General features: G+C 37.3%; 1 protein-coding gene across 2 annotated transcripts in view; it reads left to right on the top strand.

Moving 5' to 3' along the window:
• The first annotated feature begins 1,613 nt into the window (after window positions 1-1,613).
• Window positions 1,614-16,472, top strand: part of tjp2a (tight junction protein 2a (zona occludens 2)) — a 37,128-nt gene continuing 22,269 nt past the window's right edge. The window contains exons 1-2 of one of the 2 annotated variants that reach the window (XM_052567184.1): window positions 1,614-1,798; window positions 10,432-10,555. Coding sequence is in view for 1 of the 2 variants with exons in the window: in XM_052567183.1 (XP_052423143.1) it covers window positions 12,187-12,330 (144 nt within the window). In the remaining variant the exon portion in view is untranslated. Of the gene's footprint in view, window positions 1,799-10,431; window positions 10,556-12,178; window positions 12,331-16,472 lie in introns of those variants that run through there. The other variant, XM_052567183.1, reaches the window with a different exon arrangement.

The following is a 16,472-nucleotide window of genomic DNA, read 5'->3' as shown; positions in this document are numbered from 1 at the left end:
CACAGAGGTCCCGTTCCTCCACATCCCAAAGATGCTCTATTGGGTTGAGATCTGGTGACTGTGGGGGCAATTTTAGTACAGTGAACTCATTGTCATGTTCAAGAAACCAATTTGAAATGATTCAAGCTTTGTGACATGGTGCATTATCCTGCTGGAAGTAGCCATCAGAGGATAGGTACATGGTGGTTATAAAGAGATGAACATGGGCAGAAACAATGCTCAGGTAGACCGTGGCATTTAAACGGTGCCCAATTGGCACTAAGGGGCCTAAAGTGTGCCAAGAAAACATTCCCCACACCATTACACCACCACCACCACCAGTCTGCACAGTGGTAACAAGGCATGATGGATCCATGTTCTCATTCTGTTTAAGCCAAATTCTGACTCTGTAACGAGTGGTTATTTCAGTCAAAGTTGCTCTTCTATCAGCTTGAATCAGTCGAACCCATACTCCTCTGACCTCTAGCATCAACAAGGCATTTTCGCCCACAGGACTGCCGCATACTGGATGTTTTTCCCTTTTCACACCATTCTTTGTAAACCCTAGAAATGGTTGTGCGTGAAAATCCCAGTAACTGAGCAGATTGTGAAATACTCAGACCTGAGGTCTGGCACCAAAAACCATGCCACGCTCAAAATTGCTTAAATCACCTTTCTTTCCCATTGTGACATTCAGTTTGGAGTTCAGGAGATTGTCTTGTCCAGGACCACACTCCTAAATGCATTGAAGAAACTGCCATGTGATTGATTGATAAGATAATTGCATTAATGAGAACTTGAACAGGTTTTCTTAATAATCCTTTAGCTGAGTGTACAGTATGTATATACTTCAAAATATGTTACATTCATATATTAAATATATACATACATTATTTAAATTATATTAATTTGAATATATACATGTGTGTGTATTTATTCAATATAAACTATGTACACAAATATTTTGTAAACAATAACTTATTTTGGATGTGATTAATCATTTGACTGCACACACACACACACACACACACACATATATATATATATATATATATATATATATATATATACACACATATATATATATATATATATATATATATATATATATATATATATATATATATATATTACAATAAGAATGTTGATTCAATTAACACAAATTATGTGGATTTTAAAATAATTTATAAAATAATTTAAATATAAATCAAATATGCCTAAAACTAAATATCACCATAGGCATATAATTTGATAAGATATTTTACCTATAAAGTTATATATATAAAAAAATACCTCTTTAGCACAGTTTTTATTTCAAATCACTTTAAGCATACCTTAACATCTGAATTATCCACAAATATTACATCATTAATGCAGGGAATATAATTAACTTCATAAATCATCTTTAAACACATTTATAAATGTATTGTTTTTTTTTCGCTATTATCATCTTCTATCCTGACCCTTATGGTAACAATATTTCCTACAAGACTGACCACTGGATTTCAGAAAGAAGAAAGCATCGCGACACAAATCTTCTGCATCATAAGACTTTAAAGATGACATATGGAGGCTAATGTTTTGATGAACTCCTCTGGTCAGTTGTGGACGCGCTCACGTGGTTTGGGAACGCGCGGTTGGACTCACCTGCGCGCTCGTGGACACACCCATACCTGGAAGATTCAGGAAATCTGGGATTGTGCACAGAATTGGGCTGTTCAGTCGTTCTGTGTAGGTGTCCAGTCAGATATAGATCCCACCGAGCCCCGTGTGTGTGTGTCTCAGAGTTCATGCATCTCCAGAATCTGCTCTTCTGAAGGTACGTGCTCTCACTCTGGACGAGGTTTGTTGTTTTTGTCGCGTTTGACTGGTCTCGGTGTTCTATTTTTTTGGGAAGGCGGCGGATTAAAACTTTAGTAACGTCATATGAAGATAAAACTGCTGCTTTTAGATAACGTACACGTTATTGTAAACTTTAGTGAATTTGATTTGGTCTTCTCCTGTGAGAACTGGCAGCTAAAACACAGGCCTACATGTGAATCATATGTAACTAATGTTCTCTGTCCTGATTCATGATTCTCACGAGACTTCAGTGATTTCCACTCACGCGTAGTTTCATATCAATCCGCTGCCATTCTGACACGTTTTCTGTGTAAACAAATCTGTTCTAGTATTAATTGATTTATTCCATTTTAAACTACTGAGAAATTTACAAAAAGTTTATGAAAACTTATTCAAAAGGAGAGCTTCTAGCTGTTGTAGTTTCACATAATTTGAATTAGGCCAATTTTCTTAATAATAATAATAATAATAACTGCTTATATTTGAAGATGTGCTCTTTTCTGACAAAGTAAAACAAAATGTAGGGGGAGAAATAAAACAGAAAATTATATACAATGATTTTTTATGTTTTTTTTATGTTTTGATGTTATGTTTTGGCTGTATTTATTTGATTAAAAGTACAGTAAAAACTTTAAAACTATAGAAATATTTTTGAAATATCAAATCTGAATATGTTTTAAAATGCAATTTTATTGCTATGATGCAAAGCTGAATTCTCAGCATCATTACTCTTCATGATCCTTCAGAAATCATTCTGATATTTTGATTTGCTGCTCAAGAAACATTTCTGATTATTATATCATATTTATTGAAAATATTTTATTTTATTTTATTTATTGCTTAATGTTTTTGTGTAAACCATAATACACAATCATTCAAAAATTGTGGGGTAATTAAGATTTATAGTCTAACAAAAGAGAATTTCTCTTTATCAAAGAAACAGTTTACATACAAATATTAAACGGGGCATGGCGTGGAGGGGATTCAACATTTGTAATAATATAAAAATTATTATTAATAATAGAGTAACTATAATCTATATACAAATCAGCATTAAAAAAAATGCTGCATTTTTAATCAAATGAATGCTGCTTTGGTGAACAAAAGAGGGAAAAATCTCAATTCATCTAAACTCTGAACTGTAACTGTAGTAAATGTAACACCTCTAGTGTCTTTCTGTCAGGTGTGAGATGTGAGGGACTCATAGCTTGGACAGTGACTCAGAGTTACTCACATGAGGACCGCAGTGCTTAGAAAGGCACAAATACATAAGTGTTTCCATTTCAGTGCTGCTGTTCTGGAAAATAAACCCAGAATAACAACTAACCATAATTTACCTTTTCATGCATCAAAAGTAATGATCCTTAAAATCTTAAAGCCTGATAAAATGTATATAAAGTGCAATTTGTTCAAAGCATTTTGAAATAAACAACTATATATTATTACAGGTATATATATGTTTTTACTCCGTTCTGCTGTCTGAGGTGTGATTGAAATATGAAATGATTTCTCTGTGGATTGAGTATACATCTGTCAGAGAATGGCAGTACATATGTGCATTGCATAATGTAGGCGTGATTCTGCATGAGCCGAACACATGGGAAAGACTGCGGATTACACTGCCCCACTCCGCTTACGTAAAGGCATTAAAGATTTGGACGATAGGTACAGTACATGAGAATTTCTGACATTTCTACAAGGTTTAAAACATAATGCTCTTGGCTTGTATTTAACATGAGTCCCTCCGAATCAGTAGAATGAAAAGAGTGAAATAGCCAATCGCTTTTGTTACGTCTGGTTTCATAATGCATTTGAGTTCATAATCCCCTCGAGCTGACTTTAGGGATTTTCTGAACTTTATGCTGTAAAATTCATTAGATGAGCATTCTTAGAAATATCTAAGTATATTCTGACAAGCCTGGCAATAGTTTCTGGATATTAAGAATCGTATTATTTCATGCGTGGTGTTATTAATACTGGTGGATTTTTGGTATCTCCTACAAAATAATGTTTAGGATCAGACTGGTCTGAATATGTAATTTGTAAATACGTCTGCCTTCCATATTATTGGAAAAAGCTCTAGTAGTGGAGCTATTTAATGTTCCTCAGGCGTATTACAGAACGTGTTCACATTTGGGCAGGGTCTGACGTGCCCGAGCAGCTTTTACATTGTGTCAGAGTGGAGGACAAAGTCATTTGTTCATGAAGGTCAACAGTCTGGAGGTAGCCCACACAATACAGAATCAGCAGGATATGATTACTGGTGCATTTCTGCGTTATTATTAGTGGTGCGTGCTAAAGACTACTCTTCATATTGTGTTTAAAACAAACACAAACAGACAGAATAATCATTTTTGAATGAACTGTCCCTTCAAATTGCTTGGGTTGTTGAGGAAAAGCACTATCTTTTTTTACTTTTCTAAGTGGCCTGACATATTGCCAAACATAACTGTATGTGGGCTTGTCTGTATGAGCGATGTCATAACACTGCTGACATCTGCAACAGCTTCAGCGCGTAATGCTGACTGTATCATTTATAGTGTCTGATTCAGACGCCATTTGTGTTGATATTGGAAGGTGCGTTTATTCATGTTTGTTAACTCTAGTAGTCAAGGCGTGCATTCTGATTGTTTAATGCACAGCTAGCCATTGATTATCCGGCTTATGCTATGGTAATTTGCCAGCATTCACATATTAAAGATGTTAATAATATTTGAGCTGCATATTTGACCAGAACGATAAAAATTATGGTTGTTTTCGTCAGTTACAACTTACAACTTGTCACGACGTAATGGCGTCATTGGTGATGATTGGCCTTGATTCAAGCCTGGGCTCATAACATTAGCATAGAATCAGTTCAGAATCATTCATCAAAAGAATCAGTTCGGTTCCAGACGCTCTGTGTGTCGGTCTGCTTCACGCTGAATCACACATGCGCAGTATCATCAGCTCCTCGGTTCACGGATCGGACGCGTCTGACAGAAACGGTTCTTGACTCGTGAATGAGTCATTATCTGGCTTAGCTCTGTGTTCATCTTCAGTTCTCTCTCCACAGCAGTTCAGTCAGTGTACTGTTTGAGTAAATGAATTACTCCGGGATATTGGCTTGTTTTACTAGGAGGGAGTGTCAGCCACATTAAAAAAGTTAACAACGTAAGTAATTTGTGGATTAATGCATATTGGAGACGAGAACCGTTTAAAACGATTCAGTTTGATTTGGTGAACTGGTTCAAAAAGATCTGGTTACATCGAATGATTCATTTGATATTTTGCTATACCATATGTATCTCGATATCTTTACAGAAAAAACAAAAAACAAAAACTACTGTAAAAACAAATATGCCAAATACTACATGTTTGAGGCCCTATGAAATGTTTTATTTTTTTCTTCACCATATGTTTTATTGTTACCTAATTCTGTGTTTAAGCAAGTGTAAGCAAGTGTAATTATTTAAATGCATAAAAACAACCTAATTTGTAAAAAGCCATATGTGAAATGTTTTTTTTAATTGAAAATTAAGCAAACTTTTTTTTTTTGGTAAACAAAGGGGATTTACTATTTAAGATAATACATAGAAGAAAAACATCTCGATATATTTTAAATATCGATATATTGCCCACCCCTAATGGACAGTATACCGTACACACAGCTTCAATGGAGGAACAGAGAGCTCTCTGACTAAATCTAAAATACCAAAAAACTGTGTTCTGAAGATGAACGGAGGTCTTATGGGTTTGGAACGGCATGAGGGTAATTAATGACATAATTTTCCTTTTTGGGTGAACTATCCCTTTAAGTAGCATTCTGAATATGTGCTTTAATGTGTGTTCCACATTTTATTCGGTATTTTTTTTTATTTTTATAAATGATTATGTATTAGAAATATTAGTAAATAATTGTTAAACATCTAGAAACTATTTTTCAGTGGCTTTTTGGTTTAAGTAATGTTTAAATAATTTTAGGAAATTTGTTTCCACATTTTAGTTGGCCTTCACTTTCCCATATCATGGCAGCTCCAGTGTTTTGCAGGTGGTCTGCCAGCACACAGTGACAGAACCACACTCTGTGGTCTCTGAATAATCCTCTTTCTGCTCTGAGGTCTAACTGATGAATCCAACCTGTCAAGAAATGCCTTATGCATTTAAACAAACCATACGTTTGTAACCAAACCTAAAAATAGATGGTTTCATTTGCGGGGCTTTAGGTGATTTGGATTAGTGTGGAGGGGATTTTAGAGCAGCACAATCCCCTCCTACCCATAATCCAGTGCACAAACCACTGGATGATAATTTCATGACACTGGGTGGAGGAAAGGGCCTGGATGCCTGGTTACTCCATCACTGCACCAAAGTGACATGCTGAAAATCATCTCTAGGATGGTCTGTTTGCGAACAGACAAATCGTGTGCATATGTGTGCATGCAGGCGTGATGGTGGGTGTAGGCTAAGCCAGCGGCGGCCGAGGGATTACAGAGAAACAGGCCAGGGTGCATCCATGATCTGACATGGCTTAGTACCACAATTATCCCCCTCACAGCATTTTCATTAGACTAATGTTTGAGATCTCCAGAATTATGTAAGAGTGACGCTCTGCCCAACGTGGTCGTTGTTTTCCCTCTCTCTCTTTTCCCTCTCGTGTCCTACGAGGAGAACGAAATGGGCATCTATGAGCTCCACAGAGCAGGACGGATTCACTACTGCAGATGATGCGTCTAATAGAAAAATGGCTGTTTACTGCTTTAAATGAGATTATACTTAGCTTTGTCGTGATGTTACAGTTGGTAAACGGAGAGGTTAAGTGGCACTGAGAGCCTCTGTAGATCTGTAGAAGAACCAGAGAACTTTTGAAATGAAGTACAAGAAATTCATCACCATCATGCAAGCGGCCGCCGGGATCACGCCCCTCAACAAGCGCGAGCTGCTGCCCCCCGGCCGGAGGCTGTGGAGACCCTCGGGGTGAGTTATGTAGGAGATACTAAAAACCATTCAAGATTTTATTTGTCACATACAAGTTATATGTAATACAACAAGGAGCGAAATGTAGGTCTGGCATACTCTTTATAGACTGTGCAGAAAATTAAATACAAAAATTAAATATACAATATATTAAACTACTACACAGATGATGTGCAGAGATGTAAACAATGTGCAGTGAGGTTGAGTTGCATAGCTAGCTCATCTCAAAAAAAAGTGTGCAGAGTGTTAAAGTCTCTAAAGAGCAGTGTGTTTAATGTCTTGTTTAACAGTCTTATAGTGCGAGGGAAGAAGCTCCTTCTGAGCCTCTCTGTTTTTACCATCAGACTGGGGAAGCGTCTGCCTGACTGTAGCAGATGAAACAGTGGGTTTGGAGGGTGGGTTGAATCTTTGATCTTAACAGCCCTAGCTTTACATCTCCTGGTGTGGATGTCTTGCAAAGAAGGGAGAGATGTTCTTTGGAGATGTGCTCACACTACTCTTTGCAGGGTTTTATGATCCTGGGCTGAGCTGTTTACACAGCACAATGAAATGCATGAGTCAATATACTTTCTGTAGCCCCGATATAGAAAGTTTTCAGGATTCCAGGGGAAACCTTGAATGTCCTCAGGAGTCTCAGGTGGTACAGTCGTTGTCTGGCTTTTTTAACTTGAGCTTAGATGTGATTAGTCCAGGTCAGGTCCTCGGAGATGTGTACACCAAGGTATCTGAAGCTGCTCACTCTCTCCACCGGGGTCCCGTTAATGATGAGTGGGGTGTAGATCTGCTGCTGCCTCCTCCTGAAGTCCACAACCAGCTCCTAGGTTTTGCTGACATTCAGATTGAGACAGTTTGTTTGGCACCATAAATGTCAGTCTTTCTGTTGGAGATGAGGCCCATCACCACTGTATCATCCGCTAACTTGATGACAGAAGTGGAGGTGTGAGAGGACACTCAGTCGTATGTGTAGAGCGAGTAGAGCAGCGGGCTTAAAACACGTCCTTGTGGGGCTCCTGAACTCAGGGTGATGATGTTGGAGGTGGTCTGACCCACCCTCACTACCTGAGTTCTGCTTGATAGAAAATCAAGAACCCAGTCACAGAGGGGGGCTTTCAGTATGAGGTTTCTGAGCTTGGAGACAAGCTTGTGGGGGACTGTAGTGTTGAATGCTGAGTTATACTCTATAAACAGCAGCCTAACATAATTCCCTTTATTGCTGTCAGTGTGGGTGAGAGTGGCCTGCAGGAGATGGGAGACAGCATCCTCAGTAGACCAATTAGGGTGATAGTCAAACTGGAGTGGGTCACTGCTGTTACAGATAGAGGAGCAGATGGTGTTCTTGATAAGCCTCTCAAAGACCTTCATAATTAGTGATGATGTGAGTGCCACAAGTTGATGGATTGTTGTTTTTTTGGTTGCTTTAAGAAACGTTTTATATATATATATATATATATATATATATATATATATATATATATATATATATATATATTACACACAATGAAGTCAAATAGCTTCGAAAGAGATGAGTTTTCAGCTCTCACTTGAAAATCTACAAATCAGAGATTCAGTCTTCGGATAGGGGTGGGAAGATCATTCCACCAGCCAGGAATGGTGAATGAGAATGTTCTGGAAAGTGATTTTGAGCCTCTCTGTGATGGTATCACGAGACCAGCGGATCTCAGAGTTCTGGAGGGGAGGTAGATTCGTAATAGTGAGTGGAAGTAGGCAGGTGCGGAGCCTGAGGATGTTCTATATATGCAAGCATCAATGTCTTGAACTTGATGCGAGCCACAACTGGAAGCCAGTGAAAGGAGATAAAGAGAGGTGTAACACAGGCTCTTTTGGGCTCGTTAAAGACCAGTCATGCCGCTGCATTCTAAATCATTTGTATAGGTTTGATTGTGCATGAATAGCCTTAGTCCAGCCTAGAAATGACAAGGGCCTGGAGAAGAAGTTGTGCGGAATGTTCCCCTTGAAAGGGCCTGATATATATTCAATAGCATATCACAAGATTGCTATTGGAAGTGTACCAAACATGGGAAAGAGACAGCTAAAAAAACTAAAATCAGTAGTTTTAAATGCTACAAGTGAATTGGGGCATCACAGTACTTAATTATGACATGCAATATGTTGTATATTTATTACAGTATTTGCTGAAGATTACATTGAACTGTTCTGAAATTATTAAAGTTTTTAAAGATTCACTTTACAGGTGTTTTTACATATTGCACACTTTTAATGAAACTCAGTTCCATTAAAGCAAATCAGAAAAGGAACCAGCTGTAATTGACCTCAAGTGCTTTTGATGTTCACAATCAAAAGGGAACTCAGTCAAACCACAAAAGGACTCAAACTGAATGTTTGTTTGGGGATCCTTTCTCTCCAGTTTCGGCACATAATAAATATGGAACTGGCATATTAATAGTACTTAAGTACTTATTCATACAAAGATTTAAAGTATGTATATAGTATTGTGAAATTGAGCAAATGTGTCTTTAGTCATACTAGTCTCCAGAATACTATAGGCTATGTCTGAATATCCCAATTTCCCAACTATACCGTAGGATACAAGCAGTTCATGAACGTAGTATGTCCGACTTTGTTGAATACATAGTGAAAAGTAGATCCAGATGACCTTATATTCATGCAAGATTCTGGAGTGTGCATCTGTTGAAAAAATGTACTATCCCATGAAGCCACTGGAGAGGATTTATAAATAACAGAAAAGTGACGCAACTGATGCTATATAGAACTATAGGTCACATGATAACGACAACATGGGGGATGTAGCACAACAGAATTACAATTATACAGTTAAAGCACCAAAAGTGTTCAGATTGGTACCTAAATAGTGCAGTGCATATTAGTACCTTCTGAAAGAGTACCACCCAGTGACCGCTTCTGTTTTTGTTTTTCTGAGAGCGTATTTGTGTGGCCCTCTGACATATCTATAGGCTTAAGACAATCAAAGCAAAGTGAGGCCGACTCAGACATCAGTGGCAAGTTTTTCAGGGATGAGCACCACTCCCATCTCATCAGGAAATGTCACTCAGAAAACTAGCTTTCTTTTGAACATTTTTGAGTCTTGATTAGCTGTTCCAGTTTCTTGAACCTAAGGACTCATGTTACTGAAACAATAGTTCATTCCTTCTGGCTACTTTTCTGGCAAAGACCGCATAAACATAATCTGAGCAGTTATGTTAAACAGCACCGTTAATAATTACAATTTTCTTGCCAAGGAGATCAAGTGTACTCTATTCAGAGCAGCAGGTGCTTACACTTGTTTTGTGAATTATAATAAAGTTTTTTTTTATGTGCTCAAAGCACTATTGTTAAGCTAAGTTCTGTATTTTCTTGTCAGGCTAAGCTACAACAAAACATACTGCATGATCAGGTATAACTGCAAGGTTAGACAATTTATTTACATGCACACACACACTAACATTTAGCTATTAACAGACCAACTTGAGTACTGTGTATACTGTCATACTGACTTGTGCTTATGTGATTAGGACTTGGGCTGTGTGAGAAATAATGGATCGTGCTCAGTTTTACTCTGACAATATCTCTAGATGTAGCTGATTTTACAGTGACTCACATTTTTTGTTGTTGTTGAGTCTGTGAACAGTGTTATTAACTAAAAACTTTTTACAGTGACCAGTCCAACCAAATAGAGTTATTCCGGTCACGGCGTTCCAGAAGGTTTTCCTTGACCCCTGAAGCTCAGTATTTGTGTCTGCGACGCCTCTCTGCTCCCAGCTACCCGGCTCTTTTACAGGTACTACACACTAAATTTCTCATGAAGACATATAGAGATTATTCTCCATAGTGATGATTCAAGACATATAGTGATTATCTTGCCTGTGGTGACATGTATTTTGAAATGCTATTGTATTGTATGTTGTTGAAATATAAAATGCACCATATTTTTTAATTGTTTACATGATGTTATTTTTTTTATCATTATTATATATAGAATATTTATATTTATCTTTTATTTATGTTAATCTTATACCATAATTTTTATCTTAATTATTTTCCAAAATATAACATTTGTTTGCCATTCACAGTAGATATATATATTTTTGTTTTCAAATATAAAACCTTTTCTTTTTAATTTCTCAACTTACCTCAAGAATTAAGAGGAACGTACGTCAATGTATTTTTAAGAGGAAGTTTAAAAGAGAAGTTCTGCTATGATTTGACACAATTTTGTAATTCTGTTACATTAATAAGATCTCTCAGGCATATCCACCCCTTCACATAAGAGAGACAAAACCAGTGTATTTTATTCTAGTATTTGTAAAAAATACTATTGTTGGTTATATTATTGACTTTTGAATGTCAATGATAGGATATATATATATATATATATATATATATATATATATATATATACACACACACAGACACACACACACCACACACAGAAAAAGAGAACCTGGTGCATGTAAAATAAATATTAGTAAAAAAAAAAAAACTAATATTTATTTTACATGCACCAGTGTCTCTCTTTCTGTGTGTGGTGTGTGTGTGTGTGTGTGTGTGAGTGGGCAAATGTATGAGAGAGAATCATCTCAGTCATTTAACATTAATGCATTTCAGATTTTTTTTATTATGTATGTTTTTTTTTTGTTTGTTTTTTTGGCCAGTGTGGTCACTTTTTAATGTGAAGTTATGTAACTTACACATTAATAGTCAGTTCCAGCCTGATTGTAGACGAATTTAAACTGTTGCTGGAGCATCTATATTTGCTTGTTTGCTGTTAATGCCTTTGTTTTTGAGCCTTTTAGGCTCGTTGTGAAATATAAACCTCCAGGGTGCTTATATTAATTATAAAGTGTTTGGAGCGACAGCTTGATATAATGCTCGAGGAACTTGTGCGTTGCGCAAAGCCAGCATTATCTTACAGACAATCACAGAAAAGCTCTGGTAATTATGACCTTACACTATATCTCCAAGTAAAACTCATCCCTTCCGAGCAGAAAATAAACAAGTCCTACAGTGGGGAAGATTTGACTTATGAATATTAATTACGTACGTTACGTGTCTGGAAGCTTCAGTACGGTTGCTAAGTAATGCCAGCGCGTCCTAATTGATATTCATGAGCTTAGCCGGATAGCAAATAGATTTTGGAGCCGTCCATTATTGTGCCACATAGGGTCCGCTGTGAAAGAAATAAAGTATTGCTCGTTGTTTAATTCATCTAACCATCTATAGCGGTAAGGTAATTCCAGTTTAATGTGAATAAATTAGTATTAATCGCACATTCAATAGAGGTTAAAGATGATTGTATATCGTTACCGTCCCCAGTGAGTTAATAATGGTTCGTTCGGGATTTACAGTACAACAGTTCAAATGTTTAGGCGCTTGTGTTGTCGCTATTCAGACGCTTCTGATTTATTGCCCATGCGTTTTATTTACTCTCATGAAACATTAAACCATTTATTTCAAGTAAACATCTTGACTTTACAGTTTAGTGCAGTTTGCGAGATGCCCGTGGTTGTGGAGAGGCGGCTCTTTCTGAGCAGAAATGTTAAGGACATTCGTCATGTGAGTAACGTTACTGTTAAAACTCGTTCAATTCGCTTATTTTCATTTCACAGAGAGTGGGTTTGAACTTAAAATCTGTTTTCTGTGATAACGTTACACACTTGTTTCTGTTACTGTCCACCTCCTTCATATTATACCAATCAATAGCGATGGACATAATGTATCTAAACGTCAGTATACATTTACATTAAGCATTTAGCGGACGCTTTTATCCAAAGCGAGTTACAGTGCAGTCAGGCTTTTTATCAGTATATAACACGTTATAAATAAAACAGATTATAAGGACAACTGTGATCTGTAACTATCAAATGTTTAAACCGACTAACGTTAATTACTTAGCATTTAAATATCGTGAAATACTACCTCTGTTTAAAAAAAAGTAAAGTACACACTGGAGGATTATTTTAATTAGTATTTTGTTTAAAACGATAGCACAAGCAGTTTTAGGGAAAATAAGCTTCTGGAAAGCTAATTGTGTGTTTTATTAATTTAAAAAAATCAAATAATCATAATTATTTAATATGGAGGGGGGAAAAAGGAATGTATTTTTTTTAAAGTGTCACCAGCAGAGGGACCAGCTCACCAGTCTTACATTAAAACCATAATCTGTCACAACCTACAACACTTCATAAAATAAAATTATTTTAGATAATGATATACATTTGAAATGATTTTTATATCACTCTCTTGTCCATTAGTCTTTCTCTTTTTACACTCTTCAGAGCAACTCAGAAGAGCTCAGTTGTTAGTTTTTTTCCTTCACCTTCTGTTTACACTTCTTTACCCAAACCTGGATTGCATTTATGCTTTTTTCACATAATGTTCATCATACAGTAAGTCTCACATGCATCATCTGAAATGAGACTTTTACATGTTTCACTAGAAACATACAGTATATGTCGGTGCTTGGATTGACTGATTTCAGTCTTTTTGAGGGACACAGACAGCTAAAGCTGCTTATCTATAATTCAGTGGGAATTCTGTCTGCTGCTGCTGTCTGCACTCTTGTGCTTATCTAACAGCGGACTGCATACAGTTCAGTACGTTTTCTGATGGCTCAGCAATGGTATACCTTGCTTGATTGAATTGAAAATGCTTTTTCCTGCAGCACAGTCACAATTCTGTATTTATTTATTGCGTGGTCAGTTTTGGTAGAAGGTCAGTTCTGGTGAGATTCGGAGTTGTTTTTGATCACACACAGTCATTGATAGTTTTCAGAAAGCTAATCTCAGACGCTGTGATTGCTCGTTGGTCCTCATAAATTGTTCTGTTTTGCTTGTAAATGGCAGTGCTTTATTGGAGAGGTGTAATTATTCAGAGTTCACATTGGCTGACTTTATTTTGTATTTCTGTGAGCTGGAGTACTTGTTATTGTCAAAGCAGCTAGTTCATGGCCATTTCTCATTTAATTTACCAAATGAGTTAAAAAGGAGTTTTGTTTATTAGAAATTCCATTCCATCATCATTTCATAATGTAACCACATTAATTTATTCAGTGCAGTGAATATTTTGATTCATTTACTTTTCAATTTATTTTGTTTGCCAAGTTCAAGTTTTATATGAATTTTGCTTAAAGAGAGGTGAAGATTGTCTCATTAAGTATATTATATCATTTAAAAGTTTGTGGTCATTTTATATATTTTTTTAAAATATACTTTTATTCAACAGAAATAAAAGAGAAAAGAGATTGGTAATGAACGTTTTTAAAAATGCATGGTTTCAACAAAAATATGAAGCAGCTGTTTTCAACATTGTTAATAATCAGAAATGTTTCTTGAGCAGCAAATCAGTGTATTATAATGATTTCTGAAGATCATGTGACACTGAAGACTGAAATAATGATGCTGAAAATACAGCTTTGATCACAGGATTAAATTACATTTCAAAATATATTATTGTATTTTTAATTAAATAAATGCAGCCTCAGAGACTTTAAAAATCCCACTGACCCCAAACTTTTCATGCCAATCAAAACGTCTCTGTTACATATGGTAACCCTCGTTCCCTGAAGGAGGGAATGGAGACGCCTCGTCGGTGACCGACGAATATGGGATATCACTTCGATAGACCAATCTACTTCGCGTGTAAACTAAATGAGCCAATGCACATTGGCATGCAATTATTGCATCCAGCTGCCGCTGATCACTGTGTGAGTATAAGACGGCAGCAGGTGCAATGCATACCAGCTTTTTGCTGAGGAGCCGAGCCGGGGACCCGGCAGCTCAGTGGCGGTACAACAACCATGGCGACGGGACGTGGAGTCTCCGTTCCCTCCTTCAGGGAACGAGGGTTACCATATGTAACCGAGACGTTCCCTTTCAGTCGGTCACTCTCGACGCCCCGTTGGTGACCGACGAATATGGGATCCCTATCAAAGCGCCATGGGTGCTGCCCCTTCCATTGCCCTGTGCGAGCCACCTGCGCCCCTATTAGGTGTAGGCCGGGGCTCAGAACAAGTAGCTCCACTCACCGCTGTCAAAGCACTACCTCACTGGGTGAGATTGGATAACATTGGGAAAACATCCCCGGTCCGCTTGGAGCCGGGACGCTGCGGAAGCCCCATCATTCCCGAAGGAACACATCTCTTCCATCTTTATTTGACCCTCTAACTTTAACACCCACTATTCTAATTCTATTCCTTAAAAAATCTAACTACCTTTCTAATCTTTTTGTGTTCTATTTTCTTTTCATTTATTATGCAATTGTATATGTATGTGTGTGTGTATGTGTAAAGACCTCTATCTAGCTTGCTCTATTCTTTTATTTTTTTTTATTCTATCTGTTTTCTTTTTATTTATTATATTAGTTAAAATCCCATGCTACGTGCACTGTATTAACCTAACTGAGACTTGTTAAAGCACTTATATATCATTGCTCTTTTTGTTGTTTTTGATTGCTTCCACTGTCTTCATCTGTAAGTCACTTTGGATAAAAGCATCTGCTAAATGAATAAATGTAAATGTAATGTAAATGTAAATACACATATAGCATCCGTTTAGGAGTATAAGGAGAAATTTGAGGTGATTAAAACCCTCTTGGGAAGGCAGAAGTCTGGCGGGGAAACACGGCTCTAAGGCTATACCGTGGACTATACACATATGAGTACCGCTTAGGTCTCAATATGGAACCCACCCTTCCATGGTTCTCACGGATACATCATGAAGGTCTGGACCCGGATGTCAACAGGGTCTACAGTAGAGCCCTGCGCGGGACTGTTTTCTTCATCCCGCTTCCGCCGAATTTCTGACCATTATCGCCCGCTCCCGCAACGTATGTGTTTGACTCCCGCCCGCTCCCGCAATATGTATGTCCACTCCCGCCCGCACCCGCAAAACTCTGACAATTTATTCCCGCACAATAATAGAGATGCATTGATTTTGTGTCTTCTCCCGTCCCGCAGGAAAAAAAAAACAAACAAACACGTGTTTGTATTGATATTATTAAAGAGATTCATGGGGTTGTTTGTTTCGTTTCTCTGGCCTGCATGTAAAAAAAAAAAAAAAAGACAAAACACACAATACATTCAAATATAATTTCGTTTTTATCAAAAACTTTGCACATAAAAATAGACTGCTTTGCAAAGAAAAAATATACATAATATGATAAACTAGGCTACATGAAAAACAGTTTTACAATTATTAGCCAAATGTCGCAGGTATTCTGTTTGAAAAATACAAATAAGAATAAAAACATTCAAACTTAGGCAGCCTGTTCAATAACACTGGCATCATCACACCTCTTGACCTAATTAACAAATGGCAACGAAGGGCTGTGCTAAAAAAACAACACTAATAAATAACATTAGGTTCTTTTCTACATCTTCTATTGACATCTTCTCCATCATGTCGCTAGGCAACCTCCCTATCCCGCGGTGTTTTTTTTAGCCGCCCATTCCCGCCCGCAGCAAAATTCTAACCACCCGCTCCCGCGAGATTTGCGTTGGGTCCCGCGGGACTCAATCCCAATGCAGCCCTCTAGTCTACAGTACGGACACTCTGGAGTAGTTTAAGCAAGCCGACACTAACCAAGGCCTCTCAGTTCCACTACCCATTTGAGGTGAGAACACAGGAGGATACCGGCTCTACACGAAGGCTATAGTACCTAGCAAACGTGTTAGGGATCGCCCAGCCCGCAGCTCTATA

This window comes from Carassius gibelio, chromosome B10, assembly GCF_023724105.1.
Source record: "Carassius gibelio isolate Cgi1373 ecotype wild population from Czech Republic chromosome B10, carGib1.2-hapl.c, whole genome shotgun sequence".
NCBI lineage: Eukaryota > Metazoa > Chordata > Actinopteri > Cypriniformes > Cyprinidae > Carassius > Carassius gibelio.
Note: the sequence above shows the minus strand (reverse complement) of the source record. Positions and strands in the feature narration are given on the sequence as shown.